The sequence below is a fragment of the Lipophrys pholis genome (genome assembly GCF_963383615.2).
Source record: "Lipophrys pholis genome assembly, chromosome: 2".
NCBI lineage: Eukaryota > Metazoa > Chordata > Actinopteri > Blenniiformes > Blenniidae > Lipophrys > Lipophrys pholis.
The window spans coordinates 27,784,046-27,797,591 of record NC_137636.1 but is presented as its reverse complement, the minus strand read 5'-3'; the positions used below and the strand labels follow the sequence as shown (position 1 = coordinate 27,797,591).

Sequence of the window (13,546 nt, the reverse complement as noted above, 5' to 3'; positions counted from 1 at the left end):
ATGCGCAGTAACAGGCTCTGTCGCCTCCGGCAGTCTCTGCAGGAGGGATTTGCGCCGTGAAAGAATCTTTCTACCTTGGGAGCCGGATTAAAAACTTCGCGGATACAGTGCATCCGCAAACTGGTGCCGCGTAAACGGACCCCCCAAAAGTGAAGAACGTTTTGCGGATACACTCAAATTCGTTGTCGTGTAAACGGGGCCTGAGGCAACGTCTCAACAAGACACATTAAAATACTTTTTTCTTGAATTTGTATTTTAACAATTTAAATGACTTGCATTTGTTAACCGCAAACACTGCACAAACAAAATCGTACACAGTTTGTTTTTAGAGTGCCTCTTCGCAATAAATCCATTGAAAAGCCGAATGAGTTCCTTTTTAAACTGTGCCAAGTTTGCAGAAACAGGCTTTGCGACTGAATCAGATTTAACGGCAAGAAGAATTGTTACAGCAGAGAAATGATCTACTAAACACAAAATTCTTTTCTTTGTCTTCAACTTTTCCCTCTGCTTACTGTTCCTTATTTTTTGGGGTGTAAAGTTTTTATTTATACCCCAAAAGAGAGAGAAGAAACAATATGGGCTCATCCTGGTTTTCTGAGTTGCGACCGTCTGGAACGCTACAAGCCGCTTCTTCTAAGGAAGAGACGCCATTCCATATTCAGATACAGCTGGAATGCGGTACAAGCTGGACTGAAGCCATTTGAAGAGGCACGCCAAAGTAAAGCTCACAACGTTACTGTGACTCTTTTTGAAAAAAAAAAACCCAAAACAATATTGAAAGTTTACCCTGACTTATGTTTTGGGTAAACCAGCATTCATTTTGTGTGCTGGGATGTTTGCGAGTTCAGGAACAGCAGGAAGAACTGCAGCCGTGGTGCAACTTGGATGGCATGCTTATTGGAAGCAGCATTACAAATCCTCCACTCAGAGAGCAGGTCATCGGAGGACACTTCCTCCGATCATCCTTCCAATGAGATAACAATTAATAATTTATGGAGCCAGGCTACGCCGTGTGCAGTCACAAGTTTCCAGCTGTTGCAGATGCCCGGTCACACAGCGGCCCTCAGCGGCATTAATCCAGTGCGAGCTCAGACTTCTGGACCCCTGCTGTGCAAACCACCACAAGCACTCCTGTTCTGAGCCGAGGGGCCCGAGCCAACGTCTGGCACTTTCTCCTGCGAGGCACTCGCTGCAATTCAAGCCGAGCCAGGCGCTCCCACAAAAGCATTTTGCACTTCTGAAACTCAACTGAGCGTGGATAATGAAATATTTAGTGTCCTCCTTTCAAGTGAAATATTCAGAGAATCTGCAGGTTGCTTTTGATGGTTGCCAGTCAGAAAAAGAAGGTAAATATTCTCCAAAGTGGTTGCATTAAAAAACAAGAGCAAAATGGAGATACGGTTTAGGCTGAACAAATTAATGCTATAAAAAAATAGCAGTGAATGTGACCTATGACCTCAGGAATGCTCAGTGACCTGCAGAGGCCAGGAGGGAGAGCATGAGAGGTTTAAATCTGACAAGTGGTTCAACATGTTTTTACATATTTGCCTGGATCTGGTTAGTGAACCTTCACCTGAATCACTCTCACTGTAATACTCTTTTTCTGCTTGTTCTGCATTCTCCTCCTCCTTTTCACCAGCAAATATTAAGCCTCCAAACTCTTGTCAGCAAAGAAAAGTCCATTTCCCTCCGTCTCTCCTCGACCTTTGTCTCCATCAATCTCTCTCTAAGGTGTGATTCTCGGCGTCCATCTGTTTTCTTCGTCTTTTTTTTACTTCTAATCAGTTTTCTTGTTTCTGTCAGACTCACTGGCTCCTTTTTCGTTGCTTCACAGCAAATTCAATCATCTGAAGCTTTAGAAAGTGCACATAAAATCCCACAGATGCAAACCTGAAGAGGAACAACTTCCCAGCGGCTTGATGAGAGAAGACGAGAAGATGAGACGAATCCTAAAAGGCCGCCGTTCGTCCTGCCTGAACATGTGCGGCACATGAGAGAGACAATCAAATAAGTCCTGACTAATCAGACTCGTTAAGTGAAAAACACAGTGTCGGTATCCACAGTGGCAAATGCAATGCAAATATAAAACACATGCTGCCACACGGCAATTGCTCGGCCACAATTTTATTGCACATTTAAATTTCACTTTAGTCTTTTCTCCGTTTTTTTTTAACCCAACTAGGGTCCCTCCCTTCTGTTTCACACGCACACAACCACTCCCCCAGGCCTTTCAGACACTTACAATCTCTCTACATTTATCATGCAAGAAATTAGGCTGAGTAAATGGGAAGACATTTCAACTTTTCACCCCGCCAGCTTATGTAAGGGAGCGCTGAGGCTGAGGCTGAGGCTGAGGCTGAGGCTGAGGCTGAGGCTGACTGTAGGGCGAGTCGGTACTTTCACCTCCCTGGAACTCGTGACTTTGAGCCGAGCGTCGTCTCTGCGAGGAAACCAGAAATACTAGTATTCAGGGTGATATCTGCAATTGTGTCTCCATGCAAGTCTGCGGCTGCCAACCGGTTGCAACACGCTTCTGCTAAAGCAATTGTGTTTCGCTTCTTTTAAACTCTCGCCCGTCTTTAACAGTTTCCAGCAGAAGGATCAGGGTCAGAACAGAGAAACCAGTGAGAACCGTTTGACGATCGCTTCGCCTTCACCATGATACTAATTCATGCAAAGGCAGTCAAATCGGGACATTGACTTTTAGATGAAAGTCTGTGATTTCTACGACTTTGCATCTGAATACGCCACATAAATGCAGCAGTGCAGTGGTTTTCTACCGGGGGTCAGGGACCCCCGGTGGGCTCCTGGTTAAAAAGGGGAGTTCGATGCTTCGTCTGCTCTGAGAATGTCGAAATGAGATTTCCATTCGTCAAAGGAATTCAAAGGATGCTACTTTGGCTCATCATTTTTAACTTGGAGATAATATGTTTGGATAGCCCAGATCTTGGTTTTAGGTCTTGGTGGTTATACTTGAACATTTATGGAACAGGGACCATGAGAAAAAACAAGGCAAAAGCACATAGAAAATGAAGAGATAATCTAAAGATTTACAGGCCGATGTCACTTTGCGTCTGCTTTTCTCTGCCCGGTGACATTTAATGAAAACACCAGCGATCAGCCTGAAGAGCCACAGTAATTGGGGAGACTGACAAATGACCACTAAATTGCTAATTGGGTTTTGATTACTTTAATTTCCACAACAAGGATACACAATGGTTGTAATGCCAGTGTCAAGTCTCCAGGTATTTACACAGAACAGTTTTATTTTTTTTTAATATTTCAATGAGTCGTGAGGATTTTGTTCCACTTCAGAAGATCAGAAGTGGAGCAGCTGCTGGGTCTTGCGCTCCTTTCAGGCAGAACATATTGATCAAGCCTGATGAACAAAGGTCCGGCAATAATGTTAAGATGTGTTCGTGTGCTTCCCTTCTCAGATGTAGTTCTCGTGTCACGAGAAAGGAATTTAAGGATTTACTAGAAACCTTGAGAAATATGCAGGCAAGAAGTCGTAGGGAACCGGGTCGCCAACAATCATCTTTTCATGTTCAGTAAACAAGGTGTAGCTAAAATCTTCTTTTCAAAATGTGGAGGTGATCGTCTTCAGCCACGTTGTTTACTAACAGACTGTCCATAGAAATTAATCGGTAGAGATTTATTTTAATCATTTGTTCAACTGCAAAGTATATCTGATGTAACATTTTCGACAGAAATGTGATTTTATGAAAAAGCCATCAATCCCCCTCTCCTTGATTTATCTCCTCTAATTACATTGCCGGCGCGTTGAGATAACCTTTGACCTCGCAAAACAATCACAAGATTTGCTGTAGTCAGTAATTATAAAAGAACTCGGCTAGTTTGCGTCGCATTTAAAATTTCCACCAGAGAAATACTTTCCATGAAAGAGGGGGAAAAAAAAAAAAGCTGGTGGAGTTTTGACAGTAAAAGTTGTGACTGACAGTCTGTGTGGCGACACGATCTTAATGAGCTGCAGCTCGCTCTCGACTGTCAAGGATTGTCTCCACGCGTTGGAGACGCTGGACGGGAAGGGCTCATTTTCCTGGCTTTATCTAACTATAAAGTCAATCGAACAAAAACCGTGAGAGACTGCTGTCGGTGCGCAGGGCTTATGTTTCCTGCGAGCCTTTGGGTGAATGTGGGGTCTGGGTGTAGATCTCATGCAGGCTATTGTTTCCACATCCTTTGCAGCCTGAGTAATGGCCTTCTGAAAACAGGCCGTCTTTTGTCCCGGCCTCCTCGGCTCCAGAGTGGGATGCCACGGCTCTGCCTCCCCGCTTCTGGTTGATAGGAGGAGAGGGAGGAGGTGCAGGAGGAGGGGGAGACAGCAAAACCTGTCGCCGCCGCCGCCACTGTCTGTTATCAGCAGGAGGCAAGTCACTCCAGGACGGCGGCTAATGCAAACTATGTATTTTTGAGTGTGTGTGTGTGTGTGTGTGTGTGTGTGTGTGTGTGTGTGTGTGTGTGTGTGTGTGTGTGTGTGTATGTGTGGCTGCGTTAATCCAGCGTGAGCAAGAAGAGGCTGAGCTCCTCTCACCGGGGTGTAATCAGCATTACTGCCACTCATAAGAGCAAAGAGGGAAAAAGGCCAAAGTCGACACGCACGCACGCACGCACACCACCCTCATCCTCACCACCCTCATCTTCACCACACTTCAGCAAACACTACTTCTCATCATCTCATCACAAACAAAAGGGCCGGATTGTTCCCAGGGCCACAAGTTGACACATGCCATTTAAGACGAAGCCCCTCCACAATGGAGGACAGAGATACAAAACACAATGTGCGTCTGTGTTTCTGGCTGCATGGAGGAACGCGGAGGATGGGGGTGGGGTGGAGTTGGGGGTGGGGGGGTGAAGGAAAACACACAAAGAAAAAAAAAAAGAAGAAAGTCACACTTTTTTTTTTTCTTCTGTTTTTGTTGTTGTTTTTTTTAATGCAGCCCTGTGTTTATGAGCCCACAGTCAATCAGTCCGCTGGAAGCTGGCGCAGTGTCTCCTCTCTTGCTGAGTTCCACATGCCGACACCGAGCGATTAATGTGGCCGCCTTCAGTGGGAGACAGTGCATGTAATCAAGGCCAGCCTATAATCACCTTCGAGTCCTTTTCATTTGCAATTTCACAGAGCGGCATAGTTGCTACCGGGGCTGTAAGCTTTGGCATTTCTTTTTTTTTTTTGGGGAGGGTTGGGGGCTGCATGCATCCCCCTCGAGTCTACCCCTCTAATGCCAGGAACGATACGTCTCTGGCAGGTGCCTGAGGGCCAAACTGTCAACTACAACAAATTGTGGGTCACTGTGCCTGACAGAGCTCCGAGCGACGAGGGATTCTCTGCAGACCGTTATGTTTCCAGACATCACGGGTTCACCAACACACATGTGGGGGTTTGGAGCTTCATACAAGTGCCCCTTTATGCCTCATTAACTTCTGGTGTGAATGTTCACATCAGGGAATAAGGCAGCACGCGTTTCTCAGCCAGCAGAGACGTGCTTCATATCTCCGAGACGCCGCCTCGGACAGAGAGTGGCGGCGGCGGCGGCTGCTGGTTCTCAGAGCGACGCTCGCTTTTACCCAGCACTCACACGTTTGCTGAATAAATACGTACTCCAGTCTACGCACAGGATTTTCATTCTACTGCTTAAAACCTTTTAATCCCGAAAAACAACCTTTGCTTTGTGGGCACACATACAGTAGATTGGTAAACAAGTGAAAGAGCCTACTGGCAAAGCCATTTTACTGTGTATTCACTTATTTCCACGCATTGTTAAAGTTCACTTGTCAAAGAATATTAAGATGCGGCTCATCGCTTCAGTGAGTCACATCAATTCACCCATTTTTCAAGAAAACTGACCAACATTTTGATAACTTCATTTTGATCTGCTTGTTTTGTTTTTAAAAGGTTTTCAAATTCTGACTATGGATTTATGAATCTAAATGCTTTATAGTTTTTTTGCTCTTTTTTTTTTAAACTTGTCCACAATGAACAAACAATGACATATGGTCATTATATATATATATATATATACACACACAAATAAACCTTAAACTACACCATAAACTTTGATTATAATTAATAAAATATACATTTAAGATATTTCAGAAATATTTGATGAAGATATGATAGTGGCAGATAAAACTGATAAAAAACAATCAGGCAAGGAATGGGACTAAATATTTGTCGGGAGACAAATTCCCAAGAAAGCTCAAGAACAGTCACCAACTTATCTCAAAATTATCTTAAGTATTTTTTTTATCAAAACAGCCAAAAAAGACTAAGCTGAATATTGCCGCCATCCTACCATTTTCTTTGGCCTTTTCACATAAACTGTAGAGAGTGGGGTAAATCAAGAGTAAATCTTTGATTATTGAATTTAGTTTTCCATTCATTTAGGACTTCCACTCAGGGTTCATTATACCTTATTTGATAACCAGATAATCTTCTACCCTTGTGGACTAAATCTTTGCTACTGGCTATCCTGTATCTACAGAGCGTGTACGTATTGTAAAATATCACAAAGGACAGTGATGACCTTCACCATATGAGAGGAGAATAAAGGAATAAACTATGATATTCACTGTTATTACATGTTTGTTTGTAATTCAACCATGAAGGAGGAGCAAAGTTCATGAAACAGACACTTTTTACCACTATGTGGTAACTCCATGGTGAAACTACTATGTGAAAATCTACACAAAAACTAATGCATCATCAGCAGAATGCAGCCTCAACGCTAATAATAACGATATAGATAAAGTGTACACATCATACTTTAGCAACAGTAATCTAAATTTCAAAGTAACCAGTTTAGGGAAAAAGAGGTTTTTGACAGTTTTGCTGTAAGTTTTATGTTGCTATCAAACATCAACTGCAAATGAAGGGCAATTAGTGTTTGGTAGTATATTTCTATACTGTAATGATACTTCATGGCACTAAACGTACACCACTAGAAAGTGTGATTAATATCCTTGCAAGTGAACATGCATATGTGGGATGAGCAGCAGAGCCTTGTATGTGGGTCACAACATTTTGTTTTTGTCAAATCTTCTCAGCTTTTCTTAGCTGTTGACTCTTGTTTGGTAGTAATGATATGCTTTGGTGCACAGTTCGATATTCCCAACAAACAGAAAAAAGCAAGTCAGATATAATTGTGAACATTAAACTCTGACAATACTGGAAACATTTTCCGTTTGTTGATAATAGTCAGCCTTGGCGGCCACTCCACATCATCCACAGCAGTGTTTCTATCGTGTTTGGCACAAGCAAACCCTCGGGCCAGGTCACAACACATCTGGACTGAGTGCCGCGCACTGGCCGCGAAAGCTTGAATCGTTTTTGGTGATCCAAGGAAAAGTGACAACACGCAGCCCACATTCCCCCGCTCATTATTGTTCAAATCAGAGGAGGCAGCAAACAGTCGGAGGAGACTCCTGGGATCCCCGTGCAGGCTGCCGACACACACTCAAACACCCAGAAAACCACAGTGACAGAAATACACACACACACACACACACACACACACACACACACACACACACACACACACACACACACACACACACACACACACACACACACACACACACACACACACACAGAGCACACACAGAGGGGGTCCTCAGGGGGCCCGCTCTGGTCCTTTCCAGCTAAAACATTCATCACAATGGGAAAAAAAGCAGTGTGACATGAATTAATCATGTCTTTGGACCACACAGAACTGAGCTTAAACACACAACAATATAGAAAAAAAACCTTCCCCACATAGATTGATTTGAATACATGTTGCACATATTCCTCACAATATCACGACAACACAAACACAAAGTGGGACTCCAAGCTAGAAATGAGGCCGTAGAATCAACAGACCAGAGTTCAACTATTACAGCAGCAAAAGTGTGCCAGAGCTACACACACACACACACACACACACACACACACACACACACACACACACACACACACACACACACACACACACACACACACACACACACACACACACACACACATAGACGTCTGAGTCAGGCAGACTGGGAAAGCTAATGTAAACTGAAGTCATGATGCTTCATGCTGTAATCAACAGCATTATGGCTCCTGTAATCACCTCTAAACATTCATTTGGCTAATAACTTCAGCTCCGAGTGCGATATGTCGGGACGGGTGTGGAATCCCTGCGATCCCTCAGCAATCAAAGCAGACAACAGAGCTGTACACAAGAGCAATGCGCTAGAGCAACGTACTAGAAAATAAAATGATTCAGACTCAGATTTCACCAAGTAATATGATTTGTTAGCACATCGAAGAAGAACTGTGACAATATTGAAAGGTACTTGATTTCTTGTTGAAATAACATCAGTTCCATTTGTTTTCTTCAGGTCTTCGGAGAAGACATTCCCCTTTGCATGTAAACCATTTAAATTTGTTTTGTTATTCAGGCTTCTTCTGATGAAACACAGCGGAATCTAAAGGGTTAACTACAGTCATCTCCTGTGTGCCACACCTTTTGGACATATTCCCTCTAATTCAATGCTACGTTCATCCCCGTTAATTCTGTGTACACTGGGATTCGGAGCAGGGATTTACTAAACCAAACCACACTTAAAAACAAAGGCCAAGAACAGAAATGAGAAAAAAAAAGAAAAGAAAAGAAAAACAGTAGCTGACTGACTGACTGACCGGCTCTTCACCTTAAACACCTGACCCCCTGCACCGACTCGCCTCCAGCCATCAATCCTACGTGACAGCTTGTGTGTCCTGCATTCAGTAAGTCTACAGGTTGAAGACATACTAAACAGCCAGGAATGGAAGAATCCACTAATTTCAGTTCAATTTCACTTTTATAAAGTAGTAGCAACCAAACTTGAATGGCCACACTCACATTTAAAGCCTCTATCAAGCCGTTTAATCAAACAACTCCCTGCAGAAAAGTCACCACCTCTCAGCTCATCTTGTTGTGACAGGAAGGGGGTGGGTGGTGGTAGGGGGGGGGGGAACGCTTTCCAACCAGCATGTGCAATTAGCATTGACTGAAAAGTATTCCCCAAGGACACGGCTGCTCCTCACTTAAGTCAAAACACACATCGTCCAGGCTACTTACTGCAGATTATGGCTGCACTTCCAGGGCCAAAGAAAGCTGTTGATTATTACTGACGTAATGTATTCTAACAGATAGAGTGTTGACCTGTAACCCCCCCCAAAATTAAAAAGGCACACACGGGTAATCTGTGTCAGCAAAGAACCTCATTTTACTCCTTTACCACCCTCCTGTTGACTCTATCAGTCGATGTGCATGCCTGCGTCTCCCGTCCTCCTTTCCTTTGCCCTTTTCCCAGCACTGCCTGCTGGCCTAACAAAGCCTCTCCACAGCCACCAGCCTGACCCAGTAACCTGCAGGCCTCCTCTCTGTAGGAGAAAGCTGGCTATAAGCTCCCATCTGAGCCCTCTTGTGAAGGCAGCGTGTGAGCCGACAAGAAAACGCCACGAAAACACCCAGAACATTCACAGGAAAACACAACCTGCTCTCGTTTTAATGCATTTCTGAGTCAAAGGTTGCCTCCTGAAAAGGTAAAGCCTCACCCCATAATGCAGTGTCATGTTTTTAGACAAATGAGATGAAGCCTTGCAATATGTATGACTTGTGAAGAGATGGCAGGTTTAACAAGTGATCAGATCAGCTGCAAACGTTGTTGGCTTGTAAAGATTACCTCAATGTGTTGAGAAAGTGAGGAAGGGAATCAGATGAGACTCACCCCCTGGTTCCCCTTGAAACAAATGGATGGTTCACTTGATAAAGATCCCTAAAGGTGAGAGGAGGAAGGAGAAAAAAACCAATCAAACAGGAGTCATTTGATGTGGCAAAGCAGCAATCTACATACAAAAACTGAACAGCAAGACATGGTCTGTAAATTAAAGTTGCGCAATCAATAAAGCCTTGGTGCTTTTAAAGGTTCTGCGGGCTGCAGTGTGAAGCAGCAAACAGCTGACGGCTCGTCTTTCCGATGATCACAGCTTCAGTCCTGGTATGTTGGTCAGAATGGTTCCAAAGCGTCAAGACGCGACTACCGGGACTTGGTTAGAAACAAACTCCACGTTGTAAATGAATAAATATATAAATAAATGAAAAACAACACTCTCTGTAAATTAAAAAAAAAAAACAACGAAAAAACTTCGGCTTCACACGGAGGAGTATGGTGAGCTTTAAACTTTGACAAGTGAGGATGGATTTCGTGTCCAAACGCGCGCTGCGGGGAGTCATGCGGTACCTTGAGGTTCTGGAAAGCCTCCAGAGCCCGGATGGCGGAGTCCGTCAGCTTGACGTGGTACAGCGTCCTGCCGGGGCCGCTCCTGCTGCTCTTTCCACAGGAGAGCCCGTAACGGTGCTCCTGCCTGAGCAAAGCCATCGCTGGCTCGTCTGGCTGCCTCTCAGCCAAAGCCGCTTTCGCCTCTCGGCTCAGCTCCGTGCGCGCATGCAGCGTCACGGCCGGGGCGGGACGGGGCGGCGCGAGGAGGGGAGGGGAGGTGCGGGACAGAACGCTGCGTGCTCTGCGTGCGGACTGTGTTTGTTCTGTCGTCACACTCAGGCGTCCACGAAATACATTGACAATTAAATTTAAGAGTAAATGATGAGTTACAGTGATTAATGTGAATATTTGCACAATATTCGAAGCGCCTAATGAGACACTTTACCCTTTAAAGGTCCCAAATGAATGAGCTTTTCATCAATTCGGAGTCAGAGGTCCAACAACTTTGTATTCAAAGTGTATTTCAGCCAATCTAAAAGTCCTTATGGTGAGCTCTACCGAGAACAGGCTGCTTCTGTGTCTGTAAAGTGAGCATTGTGCAGTTCTTATCGTATCGTATCGTATGGTATCGTATCGTATGGTATCGTATCTTATCATGTTGTGTCGTGTCGTGTCGTGTCGTGTCTTGCCTTGCCTTGCCTTGCCTTGCCGTGCCGTGTCTCGTCTCGTCTCGTCTCGTCTCGTCTTTTAGCTCGTCTCGTCTCGTCTCGTCACGCCACGTCACGTCACGTCACGTCACGTCACGTCACGTCACGTCACGTCACGTCACGTCACATCAAATCTCGTCTCCTGTCCTGTCCTGTCCCGTTCCGTTCCGTCCCGTCCCGTCCGGTCCGTCTCATCTTATCGTCGCTCATCTCGTCTCATCATGTCCCGTCCCGTTTTGTCTCGTCTCATCTCGTCTCGTCTCGTCCCATCCTCGCCTATCTTATGTTATGTTATGGGGTATTTTTGGTGTACTTGCAATTTTACAAGTGCCTTTTCAAGTACGCAATTTTACTCTTATTTAAGTGCTGTGCAACAAGTTTAACTACATTTAAGTATTGGACATCTGTTCTACTACCAAATACAAATAAAAGTACCTTGTTTGGATCTTGTGTATCTTCAATGGTCCCTCTCAATTAAGATGTTTTATCCTGGGACTGAAATTGTGTTGAAAGTGTTTTCAACACAATTTCAGTGTTTTTGGTGGCCTTTTCCCCTAATATCATTTCCTAAATACAATTTACTGTATGTACAATATTATCTTCGTACAGTAAGAAACTAACTAGACTGGCACAGTGCCATATCTCTCAGGTGAGCCAACAACTGCTTTTACACATCTCCAAGAACTCTGTGGTGATCAAACCTTTTCTGTTGCTTCCCACAAAGTTTGGAATTGCCTCCCCTTCTAAATAAGAGTTGCCTAGACCGTGGATCAGTTTAAAACAATGCAACAAAAACAAAAACAAAAACATCTTGTTAAACAGGCTTTTGGCCTTTTTCACATTTTGTAACACAAGTCAAGTGAAGTCCTTTATTTGATCCTTGATTTTCATTGTATTGCATTGTACTGCATCATAATACAATATTACAGCCCTTTGGACAACAAAAGTTGCCTTTAAATGTGGTTCATGAATAAACTTTTACTTGACTTGATGTTTCACGACTTTTACTTTTAAAAAATTCCTAAATCCTCACGTTTAAAAAATCCAATCCTATATTCCTGTTTTCTCGCACTGCTTGGCTTCATGTATAAAACTGTTATTTTTAAAAAAGTGATTAAGGGTTAGTTTGAACAAAACATTGAAAAAAGGTGGAAGTGACCATATACTGTATGGTCACTGGCCTGGTCAAAGGGTATTCATGGTGGTGGTGTTGTAGTATTCCCGGGCCATGGCTCTCTGATGACGGATTCATCATAAACCTGCTGATCCACACGTGTTATTTTGGTCTGTTTGATTTAATCAATCATTAGTAAAGTCCAGTACTTTCATCCACACATGCTGCCAGCTCATGACTTCCATTCCTGTGGTCATGCAAAACCTGCCATAACACCTGCTGGAAGAAACAGATTATCGAACAGATGAACAAGAAGAAACTGTTCTGTACTTTTCTAACAGATAAATCAAATGAAATTTCTACTTTTGACTGCTAATGGAATTCTCTAAAGCAACACTACTGTACTGTACATACTTTGTACTTTCAAATGAAAACTTTTACACACTTAGCTAAAATCCAATCCACCAATACTCACAACAGACAATTTAACCAACGTAATAATAGTTGTACTTGAGTACACGACTTTTAGTACTCTTTCCACCACTGATCATATTTGGACTTTAGCCGCTTCAGTTTGTTCAGACAATCTTCTGCAGGAACTGTGAAGTCGTTTGAGGCCATTAATGTGCTTTCTTTCAATATATTTCTATGGGCCCAATAATGATTATGGCTGGAGTGAAAAAGCTCAGTCACGATGATAAATCCACATACAAACGTAGATCCCCAAAGCAGTTTTGCAGTCTGTCCTGACACTTGTTAGATTTGTACCCATTAAAATGAAACACAGTGTGATTGCTGAAGTGCTGGATTTTATTTGTGGAAGTGTAAATAGGGGTATTTATAAACCAGCGCCACAAGCCGACTGAGCTCAGGCAGAACTCTGGAGTGCTTACGTTGAAGTGTGATTAAATTATAGTCAAAGTACAAACAATTTTTTTGAAAATTAACCGGTTTGAGACAGAGATTTTGATGGCTGAAGTATGAAAGCGGTGAGAAGGCCAAAGGTGTCTGAAGAAACTAGACATATTACATGACAGACCTCGAAATGCAGTGTCCTTGAAGCAGTTCTTGTTATTGATGTGTGCAGGGGAGACATTTCTGTTTTGACTTCTTTGTCGAATTTCCAATCTCATGGTGAACTTCCATCTGGTAGAAAAGCCATGACAACAATGGTGCGTGCATGGCACTGCGCTCAGCACCGTGGCAGAACTTACTGTGGATGATTGTGCGCCAAAAAAAAAAAAGGAGAAAAAAGCTTCCCAGCATGCCAAATGTAAGTGAGCCTGGACCGCTGTGAAATGAGAGTAAACACATCCTTAAAATCACTTCGCCCACCATTTGGGTTTGAAACATACTTTATTGGTAATTCAACTGCACCGTGTGAGCCGATGTTTTCAGCCAAGAAGCGCTGATCCTCTCTGCAGTGTGCCGTCCACCATACAGCTGGAGGAAGGCTGCAGGCGAACCG

At 43.6% G+C, this 13,546-nt stretch overlaps 1 protein-coding gene across 3 annotated transcripts in view; it reads right to left on the bottom strand.

Annotated features, from left to right (window-relative positions):
* The window catches only part of LOC308106527 (RNA polymerase II elongation factor ELL-like), a 28,926-nt gene extending 18,469 nt beyond the window's left edge, over nt 1-10,457 (bottom strand). For 2 of the 3 annotated variants that reach the window (XR_013935155.1, XM_080458333.1), the window contains exons 1-2: nt 10,279-10,457; nt 9,766-9,813 (exon numbers count right to left, since the gene is read on the bottom strand). Coding sequence is in view for 2 of the 3 variants with exons in the window: in XM_080458333.1 (XP_080314459.1) it covers nt 9,766-9,813; nt 10,279-10,416 (186 nt within the window). In the remaining variant the exon portion in view is untranslated. The remainder of the gene's footprint in view (nt 1-9,765; nt 9,814-10,278) is intronic. The other variant, XM_080458332.1, reaches the window with a different exon arrangement.
* Between the last annotated feature and the right edge of the window lie 3,089 nt (nt 10,458-13,546).